This window comes from Mus caroli, unplaced genomic scaffold (genome assembly GCF_978045245.1).
Source record: "Mus caroli unplaced genomic scaffold, Mus_caroli_1 scaffold_5, whole genome shotgun sequence".
Taxonomy (NCBI): domain Eukaryota; kingdom Metazoa; phylum Chordata; class Mammalia; order Rodentia; family Muridae; genus Mus; species Mus caroli.
Window position 1 is genome coordinate 90,978,587 of NW_028227260.1, and position 17,445 is coordinate 90,996,031.

Consider the following 17,445-nt stretch of genomic DNA (forward strand, 5'->3'; position numbering starts at 1 on the left):
TTTGGGTATATAGATACTGCAGTTAGGCTAAAGCTTTAGAGAGAGCCTCTGCTCCTGTTGTTGGGGAAGAGTAGGCTGCTATTTAGTTTTAAGATAGGGATCTATCTGAGAAACAAGATTGAGTAATCCTCATGTTTAGAGAAGTATAAACCTTTAAGTACTCCCCAACCACTACCACCTCCCACTGCCCCACAAACACCTCTCAAATGAAAGGAGATGAGAGTTGAAGGAACTTGTTAAACTTTGGCAACAGAAGAGAGCTTGGCTTGGCTTAGTAAGTTCTGTACCCTGTATATATGAGGAAATCATTTTGTTTAAAACCAGAGTCTGATTTTTTGAGGTTTGCCTCTAGACGTCTGGATGAGGTGGCTGACGCGCAAATATTGACTTTTGCTTCCTTGGTTTCATCTTCTCCAGATGACTCTTCTTACCATGCTGACCTCTGGAAAATTCTGGCCTTGTCTCATAGTCCTTTCTTTCCTTTGTGGTTCCCACTAACAACAGAAATAGGCTTTTTTTTTTTTTCTAAAGAGATTGATTCCATAATAAAGAAAAGGCAAGAAATTAAAAAGAAAAAAAAAAACAATGAAATCAAGAAATCCTGCCAGATTTTCTTTTAGCATCTTTGATATCATTGTTGCTAGTCAAGCTATCCCCACCCCTTAACTTTTCCTTCCCCATACTTGCCAATGATTGCCTCTTAAAATCCAACTTAAGCCACCCCACTATCACCCTGCTTAACTCTTTCAAGTCATCATTTTTATAAAAATGTATTACCCTTCACTGTACTGGCTTTTTCCTAAATCCTTCCCAGAATAATTTCACTTGAAAGGTCAAGAGGCAACTGGAGCTTCAAACTTCTAGTTTCTGATGACAGCATATACAGACCACTTCAAGGAGAAATTCCAGTGAGTGGAACAATAGTTCTTACCCTAATTTAGCTTAAATAACTTAAAGTGTCGACCTATTTATTAACTAGTGTTTTTCATAAAAGTTTGTTACAGTTTTTTGTCCATATATTAATTATATAATAGTCGATCTTATTATGACAATTTGATAGATAGGTATAATGCATTTTGGCTATATCACCCTTCATTACCCTTTCTTGTTCACCTCCCACTTTATCAGTCCCCTTCTTCCGAACTACTAATCATTTATTCATTTTTTTTTCCTGTTTTATTTGCTTGGTGTTTTAATGAGCTCACAAGACCTAACCCTTGTCTGTATAAGATTGTTTTGAAGAACTTCAACTGATTTCGAAAGAAAATGAAATGATAAGAAATGCTTTAAAGAATTAAACCCTGGTATCACTTCTCATCCTTTTGGCAAAGATCAAGTGAAGAATTGACCCTGAAAAAAATGTTACTCATAAAGAATACCAAATAAGTTGAACTTTTGCTACATTTTCTCATTATCCAATTTTAAAATTTTATATTATTTATTTTGTGTGCATTTGTGTATGTGTTCCTGTGCCTGTGGAAGTCAGAAGAGGGGGTCTGATCTGGAAGTAGAATTAAGGATGTTTGTGACCAACTATGTGATTTCTGAGTATCAAATCTAGTCCTCTGTAAGAACAATAATTGCTCTTAACCATTGAGCCATCTGTCCAGACCATAATTTTTAAGTAACTGAAAAGTTTGTTGACAAGGAAACTTGTATAGGTTTATGTCAGTATTTCAGATATTTATTTTATCAAAGAGCCTTCCTTGCTTTTAAATGACATAATTTTTAATACCTTATAGGATGTCCAGAACATACTTAAATGCATGCACATTATGACATAATATATATTATATAGTATATAAAATAAGAGTATATGAGTATATGTAATTTGAGAAACCCACATGTAGCACATTTCCCCATTTTGTGAAGAATTTAAAATAAATAAATGGTTTATTCGGTTCCACACCTAGTTATCAAGTTTCATTCTGGCATTTATTTATTGATTTCTCCTACTGAATTTCAAGTAAGGTTACTAATGGGCTGATAGGTCATATTTTTTAACACACACACACACACACCTGTGTTCAGCTGCTGAGCTACACGTTAAGAGCTTGACACTTGACAAGTGACTGTAAATAATAACTTATGGTTTGTATGTCGAATAAACTAAAGAATTATTCATATGCATTGGCTTATGCATATGTTGTATGTTTATGCTTTTTCCACCTATAAAACAGAATATCTATTTTGCTATGTCTACTTTTCTTTCATTTCCACTGCAATTTGTGTGCTTTCTGTAATTCTCTTATGTTGTTGTCAGGAATCCATGGTGTTTGATTCATGATGCTTATTGGAAATAACTGTGGGATGCTTTGCCTCAAGGATAATTTGATTTGGGGAACCTCTGTTTGACACCATTCAGGAAAATGTTACACTGTAAAGGATATTGTACTTGTCACAATGATAATGAAGGGAAGGCAGTGACAAGAAAGCTAATAATATGGCAGCCTGATTATTAATATTGAGCCTTTGGTATTTTTGCCTGCCATCTTTTGTTGACTATCCTCCTAAAAGTTAACCATGTGACCAAGTTGGTGAATATTATTTGGCAGGAGCAAAATCTATTACCAGATAAAGAAGATGAGAGTAAGTTGATATAGACAGCCTGTGCTTTCCAGAATACTCTTTCTGTCCTCTGAGTTTAGGTATCTGTGGTCGAGAACACAGTTTTGTGAGGGAGTAAGATTAGAATGCATTGAAATGAAATGCTCACACTGACTTCATCAGCTGTAATGGGGCTTATCTGATGTTGTGACTCAGCCTCTGTGAATCTCATTGTGTATGTGCTCTGTTTTGTACAGAGAATCATCATTCAAGACCTGTCAGAAGCTACAAGAGAAAAATGGGAAGGGGTAAGTCTTCCCTTTTAAAATTATTTAGATTCTTTTGATGGTAATCTAGTGTAACAGAGAAATTATGTCTAGAACTGCGTTTGTAGTTGCTTAAATTGTGTTTTAACTTGGTATTAGAAAAATTTGTCTGATTCAAAATTATGTAGAAAAAGACCAATATAATATGGGTTATTCACTGGTTCTTTTTTTAAAATTTTTTATTAATCATTTTACTCGTTTACATTTTAATGATATCCCTCTTCCCAGTTACCCCTCCACAACCCTCCCATCTCATTCCCCCTCCTCCTGCTCCCTTTTGCCTCTATGAGCGTGGTCATGCACCCATTCACCCACTCCTGCCTCACCCTTCTAGCATCCCTCTACGCTGGGGCATCAAGCTTCCCTCCCTTTCCATTGATGTCAGATAAGACCATCCTCTGCTACATATATATCTGGAGTCCTAGTTCCCTCCATGTATACTCCTTGGTTGGTGGTTTAGTCTCTGGTAGCTCTGGGTGATCCAGTTAGTTAATATTGTTGGTCTTATGGGGTTGCAATCCCCTTTAGCTCCTTCAGTCCTTCCCCTAGGTCTTCCATTGGGGTCTCTGGGCTCAGTCCTGTAGTTCTTTTATTTATTCTGATTTTTGGTTTTGGTGGTGGTGGTGGTGGTGGTGGTGGTGGCAACACAAGTATCAAAGGTGGAAGTGGTGGTAGTGGTGTTGGAGGTATGGTGTGTGTGTGTGTGTGTGTGTGTGTGTGTGTGTGTGTATGTGTGTAATAGTTCAAATTTGTTATGATGTAAATCTCCTCAAATTCCAACTTCTTTATAACTCCTGCCAAAATTACACTTATGCCTTGATCATATATAAGTTTTGTTAATAGTAACACAAATGGGCTGACTCAGTCATTAACAACACTTACTGCTCCTTCAGAGCACCTGGTTTTGGTTCTCTGTATCTACATCAAGCACCTTACAACTGACTTTAACTCTAGTTTTAGGTGTTCCAACACACTGTGGCCTCTGTAGGCATGTATGTATACATGGTGCACACAAACTCATTGAGGTACACATGTATTGATGTACATAAAAATAATTACAATTTTTGAAAAAAAATGTAAAAAAGAAATATAGTAATACAAATCAAAAGGTCCTATTATGCAGTCAGTGTTTTAAATATTGTTTAAAGTGGGAACAATTACATGAAATCTTTATGCTTATTTTGTGTTTTTCATAAGGGTATTATGGATCTTGGACATTAGAAATATTTAAGTTCATTTCGTTACTGATATGGGCCATCTGTCACAATGACTTTATAAATAATTCTAGTTCATATAAATTATAAAAGCAATGTGCTATAAAGGATATAAGGGAACTAAGGGAAAATGTTGTGTGGAGTACTATGTTAACATTTATATGAATTCAGAATTTGAAGGCCTGAATTCAAATTCTGTGGCCACTACTTCAGCTAAATCTCAAAGCTTTCCTAAATGGAATTTTTTGTCATCTTTGAGGTAGAATTAATGCATCCTGTACTTGTACCTTTAGGAGGATGTGGTTAGCATAATGTGACTAATATATGTGAGTGTTTAGAGCTATAATGTCTAATAGCATAGAACATCAGCTTATTGCTAACTTTTTGAATAAGTATATCTTTATTTGAACTTTTAATAGTTCAGATTCTTTAGGAAGCAACAGAGCTTGGGGTGGGGCTCTGAAGATTACTAACATCTCCGCCTTAAGTTGCTTGCCTCACCATCATGTATGTTTACAGGCAGCCTCTACATCTCAGCTCACTCATAGGAATTTTTTCCGCATGTTGTTGTTGCTCTTATGTGCTCCAGAGCTTCCTTTGGAAGCTGATTTGTTTTAGAGATCCAGATTCTTTCCAAACATTCTGCAACCATTTACAATTTTTTTACATGAGTAATAATATTAAATACTGTAAGACACATTTTAGGATGAATTCATACTTGCTATATCCTAAAGTTAGCTTCCAGAGTATCTCATTGCTTGATCCCCACTCAATCCACAAAGCTATAGGCAGATTTGGAGAATTCCTTAGCTGTTGGCATCTGTTATCACCATATGGAAAAGAGCTGCAGGAAGTCAAGGGATCTATTTTTTCCTTGTTTCTTCTTTTGTTTTCAGACTGATCATTGATCACCAACAAAGGGGTGGGCCTCCTTTAAAAGATGCTAGAGCAAATAGTGATTCAAGCTCAGGCAAATAATAGAACACAGCATAGTAATGTAATGTAATCTGCAAAAATGGGCATATTTCCAACCTGGAGGTTGAAAAAGGGAAGTGCGTCACATAATGCTGTTTTTACAAACACAGGAAGCTTGCGATAGCTGTTATTTTGACTGTTGGTGGTGACCACCAAATGTCAAAGAGACATCACCCGTTATTCATCAAGATTTGTTTAGGTTTGCTTGGTTATTGGTTAATTGCTGCTATTTTAGTGGAAAAAAACAAAATGTTACTTTGTGTATGCATGACTTTCTTTTTTGGTACTGTATAAAGAATTGTGCTGCATTTAGTAAACATTCTTACAAATAACTCAATATGCTATACAACAAGATATGATTGGAAAGATGTCACCACACTTGTATAAAATAATTAAAATTAAAGTTAATTTATTTTACTATTCTTTAATAAGAACAATCGATACTTCATAAATATATGAAAATTTTTATTCATGGGACATTAAGTATCATAAAGTTTAGATAATTGAAATAAAAGGAACAAGACTATGTAGTTTAATTGCTATAGTCCTAACCTAGCATGTCCAAAGCCCTGGATTTATTCCCTAGCACTACAGGTACAGTTAGTATTCCTAGCTCTTGGGAGATGAAGGCTATAAGACCAGGAATTCAGATCAACCTTGAATATATAGCAAGTCTGAAGCCACCCTGTAATTCATGAGACCCCACCACAATGAAATGAGAGGGCAGGTAAAGAAAAGAAATGTAGCTGCTCCAATCCAATTGCGCACGGGACCTGAGACTGCATTAGTTAGGGAAGCAGAAACCAGCCAGAGTAGGGCCACAGGCCTCATCCGGCCGGATCAGCACCAGGGTAGCTAGAGCACAGGGTCGGCTGACACCCGCCAGCTACCCACAACCCCCGCCACAGGATTTTGAGACTGCTGGTGAGTGGAACACAGCTTCTGCTCCAGTCCAATCACGCGGGACCTGAGACTGCTCTGGTTGGGGAGAGAGAAATCCAGCCTACATAGGGCCACAAGCCTCTTCCGGTCAGAAAAGCACCGGGGTAGCGAGGGCGCAGGGTCGGCTGACACTCGCCAGCTACCCACAACACCCGCCACAGGATCTTAAGACTTCTGGTGAGTGGAACACAGCTTCTGCTCCAATCCAATTGCGCGCGGGACCTGAGACTGCATTAGTTACGGAAGCAGAAAACCGGCCTGAGTAGGACCACAGGCCTCTTCCGGCTGGACCAGCACCGGGGTACTGCCAGCTAACCACGACCTCCGCTACAGGATTTTGAGACTGCTGGTGAGTGGAACACAGCTGCTGCTCCAATCTTTAAACAGTGACAACGACAACAACTAACCCCAGAGATTACCAGATGGTGAAAGGTAAACGTAATAATCTTACTAACAGAAACCAAGACCACTCACCATCATCAGAACCCAGCACTCCCACTTTGCCCAGTCCAGGGCACCCCAACACACCGGAAAAGCTAGACACGGATCTAAAAGCATATCTCCTGATGATGGTAGAGGACTTCAAGAAGGACTTTAATAACACACTTAAAGAAATACAAAGGAACACTGGTAAACAGGTAGAAGACAATAAAGAGGAAGCACAAAAATCCCTTAAAGAATTGCAGGAGAACACTGCTAAAGAGTTACAAATCCTTAAAGAAAAACAGGATAACCTAATCAAACAGGTAGAAGTCCTTAATGAAAAACAGGAAAACACATCCAAACAGATGATGGAAATGAACAAAACCATACTAGACCTAAAAAGGGAAGTAGACACAATAAAGAAAACCCAAAATGAGGCAACACTGGAGATAGAAACCCTAGGAAAGAAATCTGGAACCATAGATACGAGCATCAGCAACAGAATACAAGAGATGGAAGAGAGAATCTCAGGTGCAGAAGATTCCATAGAGAACATTGGCACAACAATCAAGGAAAATGTAAAATGCAAAAAGATCCTAACTCAAAACATCCAAGAAATACAGGACACAATGAGAAGACCAAACCTACGGATAATAGGAGTGGATGAGAATGAAGATTTTCAACTCAAAGGACCAGCAAACATCTTCAACAAAATTATAGAAGAAAACTTCCCAAATCTAAAGAAAGAAATGCCCATGAACATACAAGAAGCCTACAGAACTCCAAATAGACTGGACCAGAAAAGAAATACCTCCCGACACATAATAATCAGAACAACAAATGCTCTAAATAAAGATAGAATACTAAAAGCAGTAAGAGAAAAAGGCGAAGTAACATATAAAGGCAAGCCTATCAGAATTACACCAGATTTTTCACCAGAGACTATGAAAGCCAGAAGATCCTGGACGGATGTTATACAGACACTAAAAGAACACAAATTCCAGCCCAGGCTACTATACCCAGCCAAACTCTCAATTAACATAGATGGAGAAACCAAAGTATTCCACGATAAAACCAAATTCACACATTATCTCTCCACGAATCCAGCAATTCAAAGGATAATAACAGAAAAAAACCAATACAAGGACAGGAACCACGCCCTATAAACAACAAAAAGGTAACCCATCAACAATCCTAAAAGAAGGCAGCCACAAGAACAGAATGCCAACTTTAACAACAAAAATAACAGGAAACAACAATTACTTTTCCTTAATATCTCTTAAAATCAATGGACTCAACTCCCCAATAAAAAGACATAGACTAACAAACTGGCTACACAAACAAGACCCAACATTTTGCTGCTTACAGGAAACTCATCTCAGAGAAAAAGATAGACACTACCTCAGAATGAAAGGCTGGAAAACAATTTTCCAAGCAAATGGTATGAAGAAACAAGCTGGAGTAGCCATTCTAATATCTGATAAGATTGACTTCCAACCCAAAGTCATTAAAAAAGACAGGGAGGGACACTTCATACTCATCAAAGTTAAAATCCTCCAAGAGAAACTATCAATCGTGAATATCTATGCTCCAAATACAAAGGCAGCCATGTTCATTAAAGAAACTTTAGTAAATCTCAAAGCACACATTGCACCTCATACAATAATAGTGGGAGACTTCAACACACCACTTTCACCAATGGACAGATCATGGAAACAGAAACTAAACAGGGACACAGAGAAACTAAGAGAAATTATGAAACAAATGGATCTGGCAGATATCTACAGAACATTCTATCCTAAAACAAAAGGATATACCTTCTTCACAGCACCTCATGGCACCTTCTCCAAAATTGACCACATAATTGGTCACAAAACAGGCCTCAACAGATACAAAAATATTGAAATTGTCCAATGCATCCTATCAGATCACCATGGACTAAAGCTGATCTTCAATAACAAAATAAATAATAGAAAGCCAACCTTCACGTGGAAACTGAACAACACTCTTCTCAATGATACCTTGGTCAAGGAAGGAATAAAGAAAGAAATTAAGGACTTTTTAGAGTTCAATGAAAATGAAGCCACAACATACCCAAACTTATGGGACGCAATGAAAGCATTTCTAAGAGGAAAACTCATAGCTCTGAGTGCCTCCAAAAGGAAACTAGAGAGAGCACACATTAGCAGCTTGACAACATACCTAAAAGCACTAGAACAAAAGGAAGCAAATTCACCCAAGAGGAGTCGACGGCAGGAAATAATCAAACTCAGGGGTGAAATCAACCAAGTGGAAACAAGAAAAGCTATTCAAAGAATCAACCAATCACGGAGTTGGTTCTTTGAGAAAATCAACAAGATAGATAAACCCTTAGCCAGACTCACTAGAGGGCACAGGGAAAGCATCCTAATTAACAAAATCATAAATGAAAAAGGAGACATAACAACAGATCCTGAAGACATCCAAAACACCATCAGATCCTTCTACCAAAGGCTATACTCAACAAAACTGGAGAACCTGGATGAAATGGAGAAGTTCCTAGACAGATACCAGGTACCAAAGTTGAATCAAGATCAGGTTAATGATCTAAACAGCCCTATATCCCGCAAAGAAATAGAAGCAGTCATTAATAGTCTCCCAACTAAAAAAAGCCCAGGACCAGATGGGTTTAGTGCAGAGTTCTATCAGACCTTCAAAGAAGATCTAATCCCAGTTCTTCACAAACTATTCCACAAAATAGAAACAGAAGGTACTCTACCCAACTCATTCTATGAAGCCACAATTACTCTGATAGCTAAACCACAAAAAGACCCAACAAAGAGAAAACTTCAGACCAATATCCCTTATGAATATTGATGCAAAAATCCTCAATAAAGTTCTTGCTAACCGAATCCAAGAACACATCAAAACAATCATCCATCCTGACCAAGTAGGTTTCATCCCAGGGATGCAGGGATGGTTCAATATACGGAAATCCATCAACGTAATCCAGTATATAAACAAACTCAAAGACAAAAACCACATGGTCATCTCGTTAGATGCGGAAAAAGCATTTGACAAGATCCAACACCCATTCATGATAAAAGTCTTGGAAAGATCAGGAATTCAAGGCCCATACCTAAACATGATAAAAGCAATCTACAGCAAACCAGTAGCCAACATCAAAGTAAATGGTGAGAAGCTTGAAGCAATCCCTCTAAAATCAGGGACTAGACAAGGCTGTCGACTTTCTCCCTACCTATTCAACATTGTACTTGAAGTCCTAGCCAGAGCAATTCGACAACAAAAGGAGTTCAAAGGGATATAAATTGGAAAAGATGAAGTCAAAATATCACTCTTTGCAGATGATATGATAGTATATATAATTGACCCTAAAAATTCCACCAGAGAACTCCTAAGCCTGATAAACAGCTTTGGTGAAGTAGCTGGATATAAAATTAACTCAAACAAATCAATGGCCTTTCTCTACACAAAGAATAAACAGGCTGAGAAAGAAATTAGGGAAATAACACCCTTCTCAATAGTCACAAATAATATTAAATATCTTCGCGTGACTCTAAGGAAATGAAAGATCTGTATAATAAAAACTTCAAGTCTCTGAAGAAAGAAATTATAGAAGATCTCAGAAGATGGAAAGATCTCCCATGCTCATGGATTGGCAGGATCAACATTGTAAAAATGGCTATCTTGCCAAAAGCAATCTACAGATTCAATGCAATCCCCATCAAAATTCCAACTCAATTCTTCAACGAATTAGAAAGTGCAATCTGCAAATTCATCTGGAATAACAAAAAACCTAGGATAGCAAAAACTCTTCTCAAGGATAAAAGAACCTCTGGTGGAATCACCATGCCGGACCTAAAGCTCTACTACAGAGCAATTGTGATAAAAACTGCATGGTACTGGTATAGTGACAGACAAATAGACCAATGGAATAGAATTGAAGACCCAGAAATGAACCCACACACCTATGGTCACTTGATCTTCGACAAGGGAGCTAAAAACATCCAGTGGAAGAAAGACAGCATTTTGAACAAATGGTGCTGGCACAACTGGTTGTTAACATGTAGAAGAATGCGAATCGATCCATTCCTATCTCCTTGTACTAAGGTCAAGTCTAAGTGGATCAAGGAACTTCACATAAAACCAGAGACACTGAAACTTATAGAGGAGAAAGTGGGGAAAAGCCTTGAAAATATGGGCACAGGGGAAAAATTCCTGAATAGAACAGTAATGGCTTGTGCTGTAAGATCGAGAATTGACAAGTGGGACCTCATGAAACTAAAAAGCTTCTGCAAGGCAAAAGACACCATCAATAAGACAAAAAAACCACCAACAGATTGGGAAAGGATCTTCACCTATCCTAAATCAGATAAGGGACTAATATCCAATATATATAAAGAACTCAAGAAGGTAGACTCCAGAAAGTCAAATAACCCCATTAAAAAATGGGGCTCAGAACTGAACAAAGAATTCTCACCTGAGGAATACCGAATGGCAGAGAAGCACCTGAAAAAATGTTCAACATCCTTAATCATCAGGGAAATGCAAATCAAAACAACCCTGAGATTCCATCTCACACCAGTCAGAATTGCTAAGATCAAAAATTCAGTTGACAGCAGATGCTGGCGAGGATGTGGAGAAAGAGGAACACTCCTCAATTGTTGGTGGGATTGCAAGCTTGTACAACCACTCTGGAAATCAGTCTGGCGGTTCCTCAGAAAATTGGACATAGTACTACCGGAGGATCCAGCAATACCTCTCCTGGGCATATATCCAGGAGATGTCCCAACAGGTAAAAAGGACACATGCTCCACTATGTTCATAGCAGCCCTATTTATAATAGCCAGAAGCTGGAAAGAACCCAGATGTCCCTCAACAGAGGAATGGATACAGAAATTATGGTACATTTACACAATGGAGTACTACTCAGCTATTAAAAAGAATGAATTTATGAAATTCCTAGCCAAATGGATGGACCTGGAGGGCATCATCTCGAGTGAGGTAACACAATCACAAAAGAACTCACACAATATGTATTCACTGATAAGTGGATATTAGCCCAAAACTTAGGATACCCAAGATATAAGATACAATTTGCTAAACGCATGAAACTCAAGAAGAATGAAGACCAAAATGTGGACACTGTGCCCCTTCTTAGAATTCGGAACAAAACACCCAGGGAAGGAGTTACAGAGACAAAGTTCGTAGCTGTGATGAAAGGGTGGACCATTTAGAGACTGCCGTATCCTGGGATCCATCCCATAAGCAGCTTCTAAACGCTGACACCATTGCATACACTAGCAAGATTTTGCTTAAAGGACCCAAATTTAGCTGTCTCTTGTGAGATGATGTCGGGGCCTAGCAAACACAGGAGTGGATGTTCACAGTCAGCTATTGGATGTATCACAGGGCTCCCAATGGAGGTTCTAGAGAAAGTACCCAAGGAGCTAAAGTTATCTGCAACCCTATTGTTGGAACAACATGATGTACTAACCAGAACCCCGGAGCTCTTGTCTCTAGCTGCATATGTATCGAAAGATGGCCTAGTCTGCCATCAATGGAAAGAGAGGCCCATTGGACTTGCAAACTTTATATGCCCCAATATAGGGGAATGCCAGGGCCAAAAGAATGGGAATGGGTGGGTAGGGAAGTGGGGGGCGCTATGGGGGACTTTTGGGATAGCATTGGATATGTAATTGAGGAAAATATGTAATAAAAATATTAAAAATTAAAAAAAAAGAAAAAAAATTATCAGAAGAGAACATCCAAACACGTCTGTAAATGATTTTCATATGGCCAATGTATTAATAATAAAATGAAAATTAATTTAAAAAAAAAAAAAAGAAATGTATATATGTGAGGAGCAGATGTGGCAGCAGTCCCAAGATGGCCCCCGGGACTGAAGCCAAGTCTTATTACTTGCACCTGACTTCCTCATCCACCTGAAAATAAGCCATGTCCATCGTGAGAACTGCACAGGTGCACCATGATGCAAGATCATACCATATGACGAGTGATGATTCTGGCCAATGGACTGCTGTTATGTATACTCAGCTGATGGGGCATGGTAGAGGGGTTGTATAAGGGATTGCGATTGGGGGCTGAAAAAAGAGAAGAGAGATTTTTTTTTTTCCTGCATGCATGTTGAAATGTTCCTGAATAAACTGCTTTGAGAAAAACACTGTGTCATAGCTCTTTTCTGCTGGTTGGAGACAGAAGCGACAAATTACGGGGATGTTCAGAATTCATCGCAGTCAGGATAGCTAGCTGGTAAGTTCCCAGGTAAGTGGAACAAGTTAAGTTCTTGGATTGAGACAATAAGGCTCCCAGTTTTGGGACAAGTTGCACCAAGCACCATGGTAAATTCAACCTCAGGTCAAACAGTACACTAAGCCCTTAAGGACTTGCTGAAAGTGAAAGGAATCAGGGTAAAAAAGGAGGCCCTGGAGAACTTTTTAAAAACAGTGGATCAGGTCGCTCCTTGGTTCTCTGTATCAGGACATCTTACAGGGCCCAGATGGGAGAAGTTAGGGAAGGACTTGAAGTTTGCAAAACGTGAGATTGTGTAGAATCTTAAGGTAATTTGTCAAATTGAGCATCAAACTTTTTATACAGAAGAAAATAGGGAAGTTAGGTGACACATCATCAAGGTACAAATGAGGTTACCGGATGCTTAATGACTCTTACACAAAACAGAGGAATGTAAACACAAAGACTGGCAGGAACTGGGAAATAAAAAAACTGAGACAAAGTCAGTTCTCTATAAAGGTAAGCTATAGTCTTAGAAGCTAGGTGTGAGGTCTTTACACTCCTAGGGCAAGGGCTTTCACACCCAAGTCATGGTTCTAATTAGGGAGTTCTGCTTTAGCTAACCATCTGATGAATAATGCAATACTCTAAAACCACAGCCCAATCTACTTCCTAAACCATTGTAAATTCCTGTATATGGGAGCAGCTTGGCTTTTATTCTGTGTGATAGTGTAATACCAGAGGCAATTCTGAATGTCACTGAACAGGCAACGTTCTTACTGAATTCCAAGCCCATGGTCTGCTCAAGGACTTTCTAGGACGTTGGAACACTGGTGAAGGCTTAGCTATGTCAAAATTCAATCTTAAAACGCACTTATAGTAAGATAATACTAAAAGAGAGCACGTGGATCCATACACCAGACTAACGCGGGAATAGGTTATAAGTATACAGGTTAATGAGAATGCAAAGCTCGAGGAGGTGAGTTTCCGTAAAACTCTTTGCCTCGTGAGCGCTTCCAGGCCTCTCGGCCTGCCAAGCAGACTTCACTGGGGTGTGCGTGGCAAGGGAGTTCTTGTTAAAGGGGTGCTGCCAGTGTGGAAGTTAGTACAGAATTGTATCGAGGATAAGGAAAGATGTGGAGCAGAACTCAAAACGGGCAATGAGGCACTAAGTCAGGTTAGAGAGGAGCGATCCCAAAAGTCAGAGGCAGAAGGAAGTTCTAGTGATGAGGATATGTCTGAGAACGATCTGGAGAGCATAGCAGACAGTCTAGAGAAAGTGAAAATGAAGGTAGAACCTTTGGCGCCAGGGCCACCATGGCCACCTCAGTATGCCCCGATGGAGCATTGGGGCGTAGTCCAGAAACCTGGAGGGAACTGCGAGCCCAGTGCTTTCTTGTATTTCAGGATGCACAGGGAGGTCATTATCACGAGTTGCTTGATTGGACGATTGTTCAAAGATTAGCGGAAGGGGTTTGTACTTATGGTGTCAGTGCTGCTTTTGTAAGAGTGCAATTAGAGAACCTGCACTGCTACTGCATGACTCCAAGCGATTGGCAGAATCTGACTCGTGCTTGCTTGTCACCAGGCCAATATCTAGACTGGAAGGCATTTTTCATTGAGTTTGCTGCCGAGCAAGCAGCGATCAACGCTGGCAATGGTCAGCCAGCCTGGGATCAAGACATGCTGCTGGGATGCCGCAGACCCTCTGGGTCCTGTGCCTGCGTAAAACGGTTCTCTAGAGTAGATGGGCAAAGATTAGGATGTGACAGACAAACACACAAGAGAGGTGTTGAATCTGAATGTAATGTCTGGTTGAGCTTAGACTAATTATATTACAGCGAATATCATAAATTGTAAAACATAACAGATATGGTACATTGAAGTTTCCCAGGTGCAAAGGGAGTGACTGCAAAGTTTACGCTAGGCATCAGCATCCCTCCAGATAAGAGGAGTGACTACAAAAGGACTATGTTTATCTTAGAGATTAGCACCTGCTGGGGTCTGAGCTGAGTTTCAGAGCTGAGTTTAGCACTTTAGAGTTAATTGGGCTAGAGGGGTATTAACTATTGCCTGGCCTCAGGAATAAAGTAGTGTCAAGGTCTTAGGCCTTGTTAATACTTATCTATGTCTGGAGAATTCCCATTTTTCAGTATAGTAACTTAATTTGCTGTTGGCACGGAATATAGTCTGTAATAAGAATTTCTATCTCAGTGAGAATTCCAGTCTCTTTTTGTAGATAGGTGAAATAATGACTAGTACTTAATTGGTTATTGAATAGGTTAAACTCCTTGTTGCTATCTGGAATCTAAGAACACTGGGAAAAGGCTTTAGCTATGTTAGAATACAATCTTAAAAGGCATTTATTATAAGGTAATGCTTAATAGAGTGCACGTGAGTCTATACATTAGACTAACGGTGAGTGGAGGATTGATATTATGATTTATAAAAATTAGGGGAGAAGAATGTCAGACTTCAGGAAGAGAGTTCCCTTTGAAACCCATTGCTTCATCGGTCAGTTTCCCAGCTTTCACTATGTCAAACTGACTCAACCAAAGTACGTGACACTGGGACAAGGGAGATTTGTAGCAGCTCAAACTAAGTATCCCATCCAAGTGTATGAGCAAATTAATAACATAGGGACTAAAGCCTGGGTGTCTCTTCTGAATAGAGGAGAGGTGAGTGGGAACCTGACCAAGGTTGTTCAGGGGCCCACAGAGTCCTTTGATGACTTTGTGGCTTGTCTTGTAGAGGCAGGAGGCCGTGTTTTTGGAGACCTTGATGCTGCCATGCCTCTACTGAAGCAGCTGATTTTTGAACTGCACCAAAGAATGCAGGCGAGCAATTAATCCATAAAGGATTAGAGGTATGGATGAAAATATGTAGAGAAATAGGAGGACCTCTTTCTAATTCTGGTCTGACTGCCACTGTCGTACAGATGTCACAAGGAAAAGGTAGCCAGCAGAATAAAAACTGTTTTAAATGTGGACAGTCAGGCCACATGAAACGTCAATGCCCACAATTGAGTGGTGCCAGAAACCAGCGACCAAAAGTGCCCGGGTTATGTCTTAGATGCAAAAGATAAAACCATTGGGTCAGTGAGTGTAGGTCAGTTAAAGATATTCATGGACAACCTCTTGCTGCTGGATATGGTGGTGCCCTGCCAAAAAACTTGAAAAGGGGCCCCCGACCCCAGGGCCCTCAAATATATGGGGCAGTAGCTGCAGGATGGCCCAGTTTGAGGCCACTGATGCGATGGAATCACCCTAGAGAGCAGCACTCGACCTCTGTTCCACCACCTGACTTGTATTAACACCCCGCATGGGAGTCCAGCTGGTGGACACAGACTTTTAAAGGCCCACTGCCAGCTGATATGGTGGTACTGATTTTGGGAAGGAGCTCTGTTACTATGCAAGGATTAATAGTTCATCCAGGAGTAACTGATTCAGATTTTACAGGAAAGCTTAAGATTATGTTATCTTCCCCTAGAGGCATCGTTGCCATTTCCCCTGGTGATAGAATAGCTCAATTGCTCCTTTTGCCCAGCTGTCACTCTCAATTTCCAGCCAAAGATTCAGAACGGGGAGACAAGGGATTTGGCTCTACTGGGACCTCCAATATATTTTGCTCTCTAAATCTTGATACCTAACCCCTATTGAAGGTCAGGATTGAAGGAAAAGCTATATCTGGTCTCCTAGATACTGGTGCTGATCGTAGTATCATCAGTACCAGAGATTGGCCTTCTGGTTGGGCTAAGCAACAGTCAGAACAAACTCTGAGAGGACTCTGGTATGCTCAGATGCCTGAAATGAGTTCCTGCTTCCCATATTGGAAGGACGAGGAAGGGCATTCTGGACAGTTTCAGCCATATGTGTTGGCTGTTCCGGTCTCTCTGTGGGGCCGTGATATGATGACTCAGATGGGTTTTGTTCTGACTAATGAAGGAGGCTATGGCAGCAAGGCCCGTGACATGATGCTGGACATGGGATATATTCCCGGAAAAGGGTTAGGGCAATTTCTGCTAGGTAGAACCTCTCCAGTGCTGGTTTGCAAAAAGAATGATCAGGCCAGACTGGGATTTTCCTAGGGGCCACTGAGGGAACATTACCTATTACATGGAAGACTGAGGATCCAGTATGGGTTTCTCAGTGGCCACTCCCCTCAGAAAAATTAAAAGCCGTGAAAGAGCTGGTACAAGAACAATTGGAGTTGGGACATATTTGGCCCTCTACATCTCCCTGGAATACTCCAATATTTGTTATAAAGAAAAAAATCAGGAAAATGGAGACCTCTACATGATTTGAGAGAAATAAATAAGCAAATGATCTTGATGAGGCCTGTATAGAGGGGACTGCCATTGTCTTCAGCCTTGCCCCGAAATTGACCCATTATAGTTTTAGATATTAAAGATTGTTTTTTCTCTATCCCGTTGCATCCAAATGATATGATAAGATTTGCCTTTACTGTCCCCTCCCAAAATCATGCTGAGCCTGATAAAAGGTTTGAGTGGACAGTTCTGACAAAAGGGATGGCAAACAGTCCTACTATGTGTCAACTCTATGTTGATGCAGCTCTGAAAGGAGTTTGAGAGCGATTTCCAAACGTGAAGTGTTATCACTATATGGATGATATACTTCTTGCCGCTCCCAGGGATGCCTTGCTTGATGAAGCTTATAGCTTTGTGGTGACACAGTTGAAGGAACAGAATTTAGTAGTGCCCCCAGAAAAGGTGCAAAAGGATGTTGTAGTGAATTATTTAGGAACAA

The 17,445-nt window shown here is 39.9% G+C and overlaps 1 protein-coding gene across 5 annotated transcripts in view; it reads left to right on the forward strand.

Moving 5' to 3' along the window:
- Prrg1 (proline rich and Gla domain 1) overlaps positions 1-17,445 on the forward strand; it is a 144,890-nt gene that overhangs the window by 56,605 nt on the left and 70,840 nt on the right. For all 5 annotated transcript variants that reach the window (XM_021153771.3, XM_021153770.2, XM_029473594.2 and 2 more), the window contains one exon: positions 2,805-2,855. In XM_021153771.3, the coding sequence (XP_021009430.1) occupies positions 2,846-2,855 (10 nt within the window). In that variant the 5' untranslated portion in view covers positions 2,805-2,845. The remainder of the gene's footprint in view (positions 1-2,804; positions 2,856-17,445) is intronic.